The sequence below is a fragment of the Leptosomus discolor genome, chromosome 7, assembly GCF_034619465.1.
Source record: "Leptosomus discolor isolate bLepDis1 chromosome 7, bLepDis1.hap2, whole genome shotgun sequence".
NCBI classification, from domain to species: Eukaryota; Metazoa; Chordata; class Aves; order Leptosomiformes; family Leptosomidae; genus Leptosomus; species Leptosomus discolor.
Window position 1 is genome coordinate 42,582,946 of NC_141397.1, and position 13,938 is coordinate 42,596,883.

At 54.1% G+C, this 13,938-nt stretch overlaps 1 protein-coding gene across 1 annotated transcript; it reads right to left on the reverse strand.

Moving 5' to 3' along the window:
• Window positions 1-1,659: 1,659 nt before the first annotated feature.
• On the reverse strand, window positions 1,660-12,645 carry LOC147415264 (elongin-A-like). Its single transcript, XM_086468577.1, has 9 exons — window positions 12,316-12,645; window positions 11,002-11,116; window positions 10,469-10,624; window positions 9,932-10,029; window positions 9,466-9,646; window positions 8,868-8,976; window positions 8,436-8,593; window positions 2,261-2,392; window positions 1,660-1,772 (listed from the first exon to the last, which is right to left on the reverse strand). Exons 1-9 carry the CDS (start codon window positions 12,643-12,645, stop codon window positions 1,660-1,662), a joined length of 1,392 nt encoding a protein of 463 aa, XP_086324703.1.
• Window positions 12,646-13,938: the final 1,293 nt, after the last annotated feature.

A 13,938-nucleotide genomic window follows, 5' to 3' on the forward strand; every position in this document is an offset into this window, starting at 1 on the left:
GTGCTTGCCAAAGGACTGACGAGCAAATGGGCCGCCGGTCCTACCCGCCCCAGAGAGTCCGGGTGGGACTTGGAGCCCAGCAGGTACCAGATCATGGGGAGTGACTCCAGTGACACCCAGTGTCTCCCCTCAGACAGATGGGTTCCTGCCAGCTCGAGCCACAGAGAGGCCGGTCCTTGTACTGGACTGGGAGGAGGGAGACTACTGGGAGCGACGTAAATAATACAGGCGGGATAGAGGAGCAGTTTAATATCAATTAAAACAATTCTATCATTTATTAAGAGGTCAAATAGCAAATAGTCGCTCCATCTTCCAATGACAGCGCCCGAAACAGGATGTTAAGGGCAGGGGGAAAAGAGGGGGGCTTGAACCTGAGAAAGGGACCAGAGTAAAGAGAAAACACTGTGCCGTCGTCTTGTGCAGATCGAATCCTCTCCCAGCAGCGGCAGCCTCCAAAGAGTTCAACGAGAAGGGCTGTTGAGGGGGGTGGGGTACTTTCTCCCTCTTCACTCCCAGTCGCCCATGAGAGAGAAAGTCCCAGATCTGCACTGCAAACTCATCTCCGAGAGAAGCTCTTCTGAAAATCTTTGTTCGTTTTTGCCGTCACGGGTGAAAGGTCTGCGACAGAGAAAGAGAAGGGAAAAAAAAACAAACCAACAAAACAAAGCAAACAAGAACCCCACGCGGTAAAGCAGCAGTCACAGACTAGGAGAGCAGAGAGCAATTCAAAGCCGCGGCCCTGGCAGAAGAGACGCAAGGCGGGCCTAAGCGTGTGCTCTCTGATCGTGGCTCGTCGTATTTTCAGGTCACAGACCAAGGAGAGCCCACTCTGCTTTCTGCACTGCAGGAACGCAGATCTCTGCTTAAACTCTCCCTGCTTCCCTCCCAGGGGAGCTGCACTACAATTTCCTTGTTCCAAACGGCTGGACAGGCACCAAAGGACAGCAGGAGGGAAAAGGCAGGGTTTCTGCCTCACTAGGACCGTTAGGACAGGCTGACACAGTCAGCGCCGAGCAGACAGGCGAATCGGCTGTTTCCCTATGCTTTTTCTTCTGCAAGAAGTTTGGGCAGTCTTTCTCACGCTCTCCTTAGGGAGAGGAGAGAAGAGAGGCCACCAACGTTAACCCTCCTGCATAGCCTGCATTTCTCTCACAGCAGAAGCAGCGGGTTCATGTGTTTGTAAAGGAGGAGCTCGAGGAGACCACAGGGACGTTCCGCAGTTGGTACTTACTCTTCCCTTGTCGTTTCCTGGCGCCACTAGAGGAGCGGGTTCTAGCTGAAGATGGGATAGAGACAGAATGGGCGCTGCTGGTGCTGGGCCCGTCGCACGAGTGCTCCTCGCTCACAGGAGCGCGGCTTTGGCTAGGTACGTACGGGACTGGTTTTGTACTGAAACAGAGGTGGGACAGACGCTGCAGTAAGGGAATCCCTGTGGTCTGGTGCGATTCTTCAGACACGAGCCACACCTGTTCGCAGCAGCACGGCTGATATCGCACGGAGCCAGCGGTGCCCAGGATCTCCATACGTCCCAGCAAGAAAGAGCCTATTACAGTTACAAGTTTCACCGCACAAACACCTCCCAGACGCACGGTATCCTTTCCTGCCAGATGCAGAGCTTCAGCGGGAAGCTGGCAGGGGCTCCCAGGAAAAGAGAGACGCTCACTTGGTCTTTGGAAGAGGAGGTCCTCCAGTTCCCAACCGCTCTCGTCTCCTGTGTACGTTCCAAGCGGGCTTCGCTGCACAGTCCATAAGTGCCACCTTGGTCACTCTGCCTGTAGGAGGCCAGAGGGAAACGTTGCTTGGACCCAACCTACTATATATAAAGGAGGCTCCTCAGTGCTTGCCTTATTACAGCAAGCTCCAGCCACCTCTCCCCAGTCCACCCATTCCCAAGCTCTGGTGATAGCCTCGTCCCTAAGCTCCGAACCTCTTGCAGTCACAACATGGGCCGTGAGAAACCAGACTGATCGGGTCGGTAGCTCTCATTAGGTTCACCAAAAGAGGAGGAATGCCCCCCCCCCCCGCCGCCTCCCTCCCCCCGGTTTTCTGCCCTGTCTAGTCCGCATCGACACCGCTATGGATGAAATCAAGAGCCTGCCACTAAGCAAAGGCCGCCACAGAAAGAACAGAGAGCTAGGCATCTCCTAAATTGGACTAGATTTCAACCAGGCATTCAAAAGACCTTCCACCCCCCTCGCCCCAAAGATATCCCCTAGGCAGCATTCCCAGACCCCGCTCTGGTCATTCAGCCCTACTTTACCTCTGGGTTTGTTGGCATAAGCCGAGCTGATCTTCCCTACTAACACGAGCAGCCGCTGCTCGCGTGCATCGCGAAGCCGAAAGTACGCCTCCCGCCAGGACTCAGCCTCTTCTGGCTTCTCATTCTTGAAGTCTCGGAGACAGTGATTGCGCCACAGTTGGTCCGTATCCTCAGTGAGGAACTGAAGCAAAGGCACACGTAAGCTGGGATCCCTCCTGACACCTTCACTCCCCTCTCTCCCTCGGCACCAGCTAGTGCCAGTGCCACTGGAATAGCACAGAGGGCAAGACGGCTTAGGGGCCAACTTGCAGCAAGAGATCGGCCGATGGCAAATGCAGGAACTCGAGACTAGCAAAAGCCACCCCTTGCTATAAAGAGCGTTGGTCTTTACCATTCTGCTGTTGCAAGTGAGGACAGAACATCACTTCCACACCTCACCCTCCCTTCCCCAGGCCAAGGCACTCACATGATTACATTCCTCCATGCGACACAGCTGCTCTGGGGTGCATCTCTCCAATACTGGCCTCAGAGCTGAGAAAGGGACGCCACTCGCTTCGTGGATTGCTAGAGCAAAGCAAGATGCACACAGTATCGATCCTGCTTCTTGCTTGCCGAGGAAAGGGCTTGACGCCTTGAAACGCGGTGGAAAAACCTGCAGTGCTGCGTGACGCCACGCAATAGGAGGGCAAGGAGGAAGGAACCGTAGGTGCCGTAGCTCTAGGGAGCCGTCGGGCACCAGTACCTCCAAGTCAAGAGGTGTGTGCGCAAGACTCTGTCTCACACTATTTCCAGCGCTTTAGCACTCCCTGAAAGCATGCTGGGTGCTGAGTCCCGCAGCACCTGAGCTTTCAGTGGGATCTGTCCCCTACTAGCTAGCTTGCCTTGCAACAAGGGGCAACTCTTCACATGCTCCAAGCCAGATGCTGCGGAGAGGTATACAAACAAGCTACCAAGACGCCAGGCACGGCTCAGGACTTTAAGACAGATGAGGAAAGGTACTTGCAGTCCATGTTGTTACTGAGCACTCTGACGCATTGCTGATACAGAGACAGCATCTCGGGCAAGGAGGTAGCCTTGGAACCCGAATACACGGGCATCCTTGAATACACCCGGCAGCCTTTAAAACCTTCTTCACTCTCTTCAGCTGGTGACGACACTGCTGTAAAGTGAAAGACTTGGAGTAAGAAGAGAGCGGAGAAAAGAAGAGCCCACCCTGCTGAATGGCACAGCAGACACCAATTGGAGTCACGCAGAAGCGACCTAAAGGGCGAAGTCTTCTCTAAAAGACCTGCCACCTAGTTCAGAAAGGGCAAGTCCAAAGCCCAAGCCTCAGGAAGGGTCAGCAAAGGATCTTCCTCATTTCTGCTAGAGCATGTGGGAGAGCAGCCCCCTTCCTCTGAAACCTAGGCTCTGGGCATCAGACGCAGGACACCAGACCCCAACAGAAGGGCTTGAACCCAGCCGGCATCTGCTCCCACTCTCTCCCACAAACAATGGCTGCAGCCCCGCTCAAACCTATTTTCCTGCCCAGCATACCTTTCCCTTTTGCCTGGGAGCGGGCAGTGGACTTGATGCAAGGAACAGGGCGGTAACGGGCCGGGAGCAGGGCCAGCGGGTTGTCTGGTAACGGTGGTGGCACATCTAAAAGTATCTGGAAGGAGAGGATGTCCGTGCACGTAAGCCAACAATACAGCAGAACGTTGCATCCTGCCAGCATACAAACAGCACTGAACTGCATTTTGTTTGCTATGTCGAATAAGCCCCTCAACGCTCCTCAGCTTGCGCCACAACGTAGCCTCACGGGGAGGCTGCCCTTCTGCCACGTTACTGTGGCTCTGTCCAGGCTGTGAATACAAAGAAGCCAAAATTTGGGATCGGAATCGCTCCGCTCCCTCCACTAAGAGCCATCCACAGTGGCAGAGGAGAGGGGAATCTCACGAGCTGAGGGAAACCTAAAACTTTGATAGGAGGCACTTGCTAGAACGAATGGCAAAGCAGGGATTTAAAATGCTGCCGAGAGTGGAAAAACACTGTTTTGAAGAGCAAAGTGTTCCAGACTTGAGTAAAAAGATGAGGCACTAAAGGTTTTGCACATCAGTCCCTGTTTATATACAAAACCCTGGCACTCATGTGGCTATGAATTTGTACAGAAATAATGCTCATTTTTCAAGCTTTCACCCAAGAAGGTCTGTCCGACCCCTACCGTTCTGTCTTCTAGAATCAGCTGCACTGTTAACACCAGATCTCCCACTTGTCCCCCACTTCTGGAGGCCAACGGATTTCGTTAAGAAAATTGTAGTGCTGACAGAGATTTTTGAAAGGTCCATTTTAGAGACGCATCGATACTTGGGAGGAGGGACAGGGGAACCTCGCTGGCGGGTGGAGCTGCACTGCACATTAGGTTGGATTCGAAGGTGACCCACATCTCAAGGTATTCTGCATGCTTAAAAGTAGATCACGCCCAATATGCTCTCCTACGAGGACTGAGCTGAAGGTGTTCTCTTTTAAATACACACCACCCCCCCACACCCCCCCCCCATTTTTTAATAAAGAGGGGTTTGCCTATTGCATTTCTTTACTCCCCTCTCTCTCTTCACCCACTTTTCCAGCAGAGCTCCGCTCCAACAGCACAAAGCAATGCCTGCGGCATAGAGCATACGAAACACACGGTGGCTCCCGGCAGGAACCAAGAGTCACAGACCTAGTACCAATGAGACACCCCAAGCACACCCTGGTGCAGAACCAAGCCCAGCACTTCCAAGGGGAAAACTAACAAGCCCCAGGTGCCAGAGGCCCGAGAACAGCTGATGCCACCTCCTTTCTTCCTTTTCGGATCCTTCAAAACCTTACCCGCTTTGGTTCACGAGACTCTGGTAGTTCCTTCTCTGCCTCTGTCTCATTGGTTCGCTTGCGGCTTGGACTTTTCTGGCTTGGGCTTGAGCTGGTGGCACTGGCTCTGCAGCCGTCCGGTTTGCTGTGCCCTTGGTCTTTCTCCCCAGCTGACACAGAGGGCTTGAGCACTTTCCTTTTCTTTTTCTGGGGCTGGTCATAGTTGAGGTACCACTCAAAGGACATTGTGGGTTGTTCAAATTCATCCTTCTCTTCCCCCTCCCCAAAATTTGAAGAAAAGCCCTTTGATTTTTCGTCCACGACAGAGACTTTGCGCTTCCCTCTGCCATCCAGTCGCTGCTGCTCGTGAGAAGACTTGCGCTCTTTGGTTCCACTCATGTTCCCTTTCTCACAGAGCTCACCCGGGTACCTCTCCCAGCCTGCAGCTCTCGTATCCCAGTCAAGCGTTAAGCGTTTGAAAGAAGAACTGAGGATGACAAACTGCCCTCCGTGGCTTCCACGCTTGCTCTGACAGGCTCCCTCCTCGTGCCTGGAATGTAGCGAGCCTCATCACAATGGCACCATGGACACCGAGAACCTCACCGCAGCGGCACCTCGGACACGGGCCTGCAGCACGTAGCCAATTCCATTGGAAGCTTGCGACTATTCAAGAGCTAAAGAGGGAACCCACATCTCCCCTGCAGACCCTCCACTCTTGTCAGTGCTGCCTACAGTCTCTCTCTCTCTCTCCTCTCAACTAGAGTCTGTGCTAAAAAGGCGACTGATCCCTTCCGCGACCACTGCCTCTCGACCCGCTCCTTTCCATTCCCCTCCCCATACCCCAGTGAAAAAGGTTCTTTCTCTTCACGCACATGCTGCCAGGCGAGGCTCTGCCAGCTCGTGCAGCGGCTCCGCAGGCCAGGGAGGGAAGAGGCGCCCTCTCCGACTTGCAGCCCAGTGAGGGGGCTGCAGGTGAAGGGAACGTACTTCTACCTCTGCCACCCAGGTGGTTTGGGACATCCCTTCACCGAGATGTCGACCAGCTTTTTAGTTACAGTGTTGTAGGGAGCCTCAGGCAGGAAGACGGTCGAGGACATCTTTGCCACCTAGACTGGCACGTCCTGGGCGTATGCAGAGAAACCAAGAGAAACCAAGGCAAGGAAACGGGAGAACGGGCAAACAGAGGGCCGAGACAACAGAAGCCCGTATAGGGAAGAAAGACTCCAGAGTTCACGGAAAGACACCTCTCCAGGGGCCACCAAAGACTAACACAGCCCCCCGGGCCAAAACTGCCCTCTGCTGCTCACTTCACAGTTAATAGCGACTGCCCCGTTGTGGCCGGCTCCCCGCTCTCTGCTGCGGCCTCAGCGAGGCCACCGGAAACCACAGGCCTCGTGCAGCACTCGGGCTCCCCAACCTGCCCAGAGGAGCTCTGCTCCAGGGCACCTCCTCACACTCCCACCAACCCCTGGGTCTGCAGGCTCACGTCGCACACCTGCTCCTTCCAGAGCTCCAGTTCCTCACACCCCAAGTACAACCGAGCGTTTTGAACGCCGGCTATGAAGTGTGCACGCACTAGAAACAAACCGCGTTCCGTTATTCGCTTCCCTCCAACCCCAGTCAAGCGGCTTCAGGTTCAAAGACTAAAATCCTTGCTTTTTTTTTCCAAAGAGGGGGTCAGGGCAAAAGATACAGGGGAAACGGCTTCCAAACTGGAAAGAAATCCTTCCCAGTTCCACACAGAGAACACGACAAAATCATTCCTTCTTTCCACTACAAGAGACAAGCCGATGCCTCCATCGACATTTAAAAGCTGTCTGCAATTTGAGAGGCAAAGTCCCCTCTCTCTCTTCAAGGGGAAAGGAAAAAAAAAAAAAAAGAAAAGTTAAAACCTGACTTGGTGCGCAGTAAAATTTCTCCCCAACCCCCTCCTAGTTTTATTCCCAGTAGCCAGCAGAAGACCACAGCAGCAGAGCACAAGTCCCCAAGGCCTCTTGGCACCCCTGCACAGCAACGTAAGCACCTGTGCAAGACCTATAGTAACAGCAGAGGAAAGGTCAAGAGCTAAGGTTTCATTAACATACATGGGTAGAGAGCAAAGCCTCGGGACTCGACGTGCTTGCCAAAGGACTGACGAGCAAATGGGCCGCCGGTCCTACCCGCCCCAGAGAGTCCGGGTGGGACTTGGAGCCCAGCAGGTACCAGATCATGGGGAGTGACTCCAGTGACACCCAGTGTCTCCCCTCAGACAGATGGGTTCCTGCCAGCTCGAGCCACAGAGAGGCCGGTCCTTGTACTGGACTGGGAGGAGGGAGACTACTGGGAGCGACGTAAATAATACAGGCGGGATAGAGGAGCAGTTTAATATCAATTAAAACAATTCTATCATTTATTAAGAGGTCAAATAGCAAATAGTCGCTCCATCTTCCAATGACAGCGCCCGAAACAGGATGTTAAGGGCAGGGGGAAAAGAGGGGGGCTTGAACCTGAGAAAGGGACCAGAGTAAAGAGAAAACACTGTGCCGTCGTCTTGTGCAGATCGAATCCTCTCCCAGCAGCGGCAGCCTCCAAAGAGTTCAACGAGAAGGGCTGTTGAGGGGGGTGGGGTACTTTCTCCCTCTTCACTCCCAGTCGCCCATGAGAGAGAAAGTCCCAGATCTGCACTGCAAACTCATCTCCGAGAGAAGCTCTTCTGAAAATCTTTGTTCGTTTTTGCCGTCACGGGTGAAAGGTCTGCGACAGAGAAAGAGAAGGGAAAAAAAAACAAACCAACAAAACAAAGCAAACAAGAACCCCACGCGGTAAAGCAGCAGTCACAGACTAGGAGAGCAGAGAGCAATTCAAAGCCGCGGCCCTGGCAGAAGAGACGCAAGGCGGGCCTAAGCGTGTGCTCTCTGATCGTGGCTCGTCGTATTTTCAGGTCACAGACCAAGGAGAGCCCACTCTGCTTTCTGCACTGCAGGAACGCAGATCTCTGCTTAAACTCTCCCTGCTTCCCTCCCAGGGGAGCTGCACTACAATTTCCTTGTTCCAAACGGCTGGACAGGCACCAAAGGACAGCAGGAGGGAAAAGGCAGGGTTTCTGCCTCACTAGGACCGTTAGGACAGGCTGACACAGTCAGCGCCGAGCAGACAGGCGAATCGGCTGTTTCCCTATGCTTTTTCTTCTGCAAGAAGTTTGGGCAGTCTTTCTCACGCTCTCCTTAGGGAGAGGAGAGAAGAGAGGCCACCAACGTTAACCCTCCTGCATAGCCTGCATTTCTCTCACAGCAGAAGCAGCGGGTTCATGTGTTTGTAAAGGAGGAGCTCGAGGAGACCACAGGGACGTTCCGCAGTTGGTACTTACTCTTCCCTTGTCGTTTCCTGGCGCCACTAGAGGAGCGGGTTCTAGCTGAAGATGGGATAGAGACAGAATGGGCGCTGCTGGTGCTGGGCCCGTCGCGCGAGTGCTCCTCGCTCACAGGAGCGCGGCTTTGGCTAGGTACGTACGGGACTGGTTTTGTACTGAAACAGAGGTGGGACAGACGCTGCAGTAAGGGAATCCCTGTGGTCTGGTGCGATTCTTCAGACACGAGCCACACCTGTTCGCAGCAGCACGGCTGATATCGCACGGAGCCAGCGGTGCCCAGGATCTCCATACGTCCCAGCAAGAAAGAGCCTATTACAGTTACAAGTTTCACCGCACAAAGACCTCCCAGACGCACGGTATCCTTTCCTGCCAGATGCAGAGCTTCAGCGGGAAGCTGGCAGGGGCTCCCAGGAAAAGAGAGACGCTCACTTGGTCTTTGGAAGAGGAGGTCCTCCAGTTCCCAACCGCTCTCGTCTCCTGTGTACGTTCCAAGCGGGCTTCGCTGCACAGTCCATAAGTGCCACCTTGGTCACTCTGCCTGTAGGAGGCCAGAGGGAAACGTTGCTTGGACCCAACCTACTATATATAAAGGAGGCTCCTCAGTGCTTGCCTTATTACAGCAAGCTCCAGCCACCTCTCCCCAGTCCACCCATTCCCAAGCTCTGGTGATAGCCTCGTCCCTAAGCTCCGAACCTCTTGCAGTCACAACATGGGCCGTGAGAAACCAGACTGATCGGGTCGGTAGCTCTCATTAGGTTCACCAAAAGAGGAGGAATGCCCCCCCCCCCCCGCCGCCTCCCTCCCCCCGGTTTTCTGCCCTGTCTAGTCCGCATCGACACCGCTATGGATGAAATCAAGAGCCTGCCACTAAGCAAAGGCCGCCACAGAAAGAACAGAGAGCTAGGCATCTCCTAAATTGGACTAGATTTCAACCAGGCATTCAAAAGACCTTCCACCCCCCTCGCCCCAAAGATATCCCCTAGGCAGCATTCCCAGACCCCGCTCTGGTCATTCAGCCCTACTTTACCTCTGGGTTTGTTGGCATAAGCCGAGCTGAACTTCCCTACTAACACGAGCAGCCGCTGCTCGCGTGCATCGCGAAGCCGAAAGTACGCCTCCCGCCAGGACTCAGCCTCTTCTGGCTTCTCATTCTTGAAGTCTCGGAGACAGTGATTGCGCCACAGTTGGTCCGTATCCTCAGTGAGGAACTGAAGCAAAGGCACACGTAAGCTAGGATCCCTCCTGACACCTTCACTCCCCTCTCTCCCTCGGCACCAGCTAGTGCCAGTGCCACTGGAATAGCACAGAGGGCAAGACGGCTTAGGGGCCAACTTGCAGCAAGAGATCGGCCGATGGCAAATGCAGGAACTCGAGACTAGCAAAAGCCACCCCTTGCTATAAAGAGCGTTGGTCTTTACCATTCTGCTGTTGCAAGTGAGGACAGAACATCACTTCCACACCTCACCCTCCCTTCCCCAGGCCAAGGCACTCACATGATTACATTCCTCCATGCGACACAGCTGCTCTGGGGTGCATCTCTCCAATACTGGCCTCAGAGCTGAGAAAGGGACGCCACTCGCTTCGTGGATTGCTAGAGCAAAGCAAGATGCACACAGTATCGATCCTGCTTCTTGCTTGCCGAGGAAAGGGCTTGACGCCTTGAAACGCGGTGGAAAAACCTGCAGTGCTGCGTGACGCCACGCAATAGGAGGGCAAGGAGGAAGGAACCGTAGGTGCCGTAGCTCTAGGGAGCCGTCGGGCACCAGTACCTCCAAGTCAAGAGGTGTGTGCGCAAGACTCTGTCTCACACTATTTCCAGCGCTTTAGCACTCCCTGAAAGCATGCTGGGTGCTGAGTCCCGCAGCACCTGAGCTTTCAGTGGGATCTGTCCCCTACTAGCTAGCTTGCCTTGCAACAAGGGGCAACTCTTCACATGCTCCAAGCCAGATGCTGCGGAGAGGTATACAAACAAGCTACCAAGACGCCAGGCACGGCTCAGGACTTTAAGACAGATGAGGAAAGGTACTTGCAGTCCATGTTGTTACTGAGCACTCTGACGCATTGCTGATACAGAGACAGCATCTCGGGCAAGGAGGTAGCCTTGGAACCCGAATACACGGGCATCCTTGAATACACCCGGCAGCCTTTAAAACCTTCTTCACTCTCTTCAGCTGGTGACGACACTGCTGTAAAGTGAAAGACTTGGAGTAAGAAGAGAGCGGAGAAAAGAAGAGCCCACCCTGCTGAATGGCACAGCAGACACCAATTGGAGTCACGCAGAAGCGACCTAAAGGGCGAAGTCTTCTCTAAAAGACCTGCCACCTAGTTCAGAAAGGGCAAGTCCAAAGCCCAAGCCTCAGGAAGGGTCAGCAAAGGATCTTCCTCATTTCTGCTAGAGCATGTGGGAGAGCAGCCCCCTTCCTCTGAAACCTAGGCTCTGGGCATCAGACGCAGGACACCAGACCCCAACAGAAGGGCTTGAACCCAGCCGGCATCTGCTCCCACTCTCTCCCACAAACAATGGCTGCAGCCCCGCTCAAACCTATTTTCCTGCCCAGCATACCTTTCCCTTTTGCCTGGGAGCGGGCAGTGGACTTGATGCAAGGAACAGGGCGGTAACGGGCCGGGAGCAGGGCCAGCGGGTTGTCTGGTAACGGTGGTGGCACATCTAAAAGTATCTGGAAGGAGAGGATGTCCGTGCACGTAAGCCAACAATACAGCAGAACGTTGCATCCTGCCAGCATACAAACAGCACTGAACTGCATTTTGTTTGCTATGTCGAATAAGCCCCTCAACGCTCCTCAGCTTGCGCCACAACGTAGCCTCACGGGGAGGCTGCCCTTCTGCCACGTTACTGTGGCTCTGTCCAGGCTGTGAATACAAAGAAGCCAAAATTTGGGATCGGAATCGCTCCGCTCCCTCCACTAAGAGCCATCCACAGTGGCAGAGGAGAGGGGAATCTCACGAGCTGAGGGAAACCTAAAACTTTGATAGGAGGCACTTGCTAGAACGAATGGCAAAGCAGGGATTTAAAATGCTGCCGAGAGTGGAAAAACACTGTTTTGAAGAGCAAAGTGTTCCAGACTTGAGTAAAAAGATGAGGCACTAAAGGTTTTGCACATCAGTCCCTGTTTATATACAAAACCCTGGCACTCATGTGGCTATGAATTTGTACAGAAATAATGCTCATTTTTCAAGCTTTCACCCAAGAAGGTCTGTCCGACCCCTACCGTTCTGTCTTCTAGAATCAGCTGCACTGTTAACACCAGATCTCCCACTTGTCCCCCACTTCTGGAGGCCAACGGATTTCGTTAAGAAAATTGTAGTGCTGACAGAGATTTTTGAAAGGTCCATTTTAGAGACGCATCGATACTTGGGAGGAGGGACAGGGGAACCTCGCTGGCGGGTGGAGCTGCACTGCACATTAGGTTGGATTCGAAGGTGACCCACATCTCAAGGTATTCTGCATGCTTAAAAGTAGATCACGCCCAATATGCTCTCCTACGAGGACTGAGCTGAAGGTGTTCTCTTTTAAATACACACCACCCCCCCACACCCCCCCCCCATTTTTTAATAAAGAGGGGTTTGCCTATTGCATTTCTTTACTCCCCTCTCTCTCTTCACCCACTTTTCCAGCAGAGCTCCGCTCCAACAGCACAAAGCAATGCCTGCGGCATAGAGCATACGAAACACACGGTGGCTCCCGGCAGGAACCAAGAGTCACAGACCTAGTACCAATGAGACACCCCAAGCACACCCTGGTGCAGAACCAAGCCCAGCACTTCCAAGGGGAAAACTAACAAGCCCCAGGTGCCAGAGGCCCGAGAACAGCTGATGCCACCTCCTTTCTTCCTTTTCGGATCCTTCAAAACCTTACCCGCTTTGGTTCACGAGACTCTGGTAGTTCCTTCTCTGCCTCTGTCTCATTGGTTCGCTTGCGGCTTGGACTTTTCTGGCTTGGGCTTGAGCTGGTGGCACTGGCTCTGCAGCCGTCCGGTTTGCTGTGCCCTTGGTCTTTCTCCCCAGCTGACACAGAGGGCTTGAGCACTTTCCTTTTCTTTTTCTGGGGCTGGTCATAGTTGAGGTACCACTCAAAGGACATTGTGGGTTGTTCAAATTCATCCTTCTCTTCCCCCTCCCCAAAATTTGAAGAAAAGCCCTTTGATTTTTTCGTCCACGACAGAGACTTTGCGCTTCCCTCTGCCATCCAGTCGCTGCTGCTCGTGAGAAGACTTGCGCTCTTTGGTTCCACTCATGTTCCCTTTCTCACAGAGCTCACCCGGGTACCTCTCCCAGCCTGCAGCTCTCGTATCCCAGTCAAGCGTTAAGCGTTTGAAAGAAGAACTGAGGATGACAAACTGCCCTCCGTGGCTTCCACGCTTGCTCTGACAGGCTCCCTCCTCGTGCCTGGAATGTAGCGAGCCTCATCACAATGGCACCATGGACACCGAGAACCTCACCGCAGCGGCACCTCGGACACGGGCCTGCAGCACGTAGCCAATTCCATTGGAAGCTTGCGACTATTCAAGAGCTAAAGAGGGAACCCACATCTCCCCTGCAGACCCTCCACTCTTGTCAGTGCTGCCTACAGTCTCTCTCTCTCTCTCCTCTCAACTAGAGTCTGTGCTAAAAAGGCGACTGATCCCTTCCGCGACCACTGCCTCTCGACCCGCTCCTTTCCATTCCCCTCCCCATACCCCAGTGAAAAAGGTTCTTTCTCTTCACGCACATGCTGCCAGGCGAGGCTCTGCCAGCTCGTGCAGCGGCTCCGCAGGCCAGGGAGGGAAGAGGCGCCCTCTCCGACTTGCAGCCCAGTGAGGGGGCTGCAGGTGAAGGGAACGTACTTCTACCTCTGCCACCCAGGTGGTTTGGGACATCCCTTCACCGAGATGTCGACCAGCTTTTTAGTTACAGTGTTGTAGGGAGCCTCAGGCAGGAAGACGGTCGAGGACATCTTTGCCACCTAGACTGGCACGTCCTGGGCGTATGCAGAGAAACCAAGAGAAACCAAGGCAAGGAAACGGGAGAACGGGCAAACAGAGGGCCGAGACAACAGAAGCCCGTATAGGGAAGAAAGACTCCAGAGTTCACGGAAAGACACCTCTCCAGGGGCCACCAAAGACTAACACAGCCCCCCGGGCCAAAACTGCCCTCTGCTGCTCACTTCACAGTTAATAGCGACTGCCCCGTTGTGGCCGGCTCCCCGCTCTCTGCTGCGGCCCTCAGCGAGGCCACCGGAAACCACAGGCCTCGTGCAGCACTCGGGCTCCCCAACCTGCCCAGAGGAGCTCTGCTCCAGGGCACCTCCTCACACTCCCACCAACCCCTGGGTCTGCAGGCTCACGTCGCACACCTGCTCCTTCCAGAGCTCCAGTTCCTCACACCCCAAGTACAACCGAGCGTTTTGAACGCCGGCTATGAAGTGTGCACGCACTAGAAACAAACCGCGTTCCGTTATTCGCTTCCCTCCAACCCCAGTCAAGCGGCTTCAGGTTCAAAG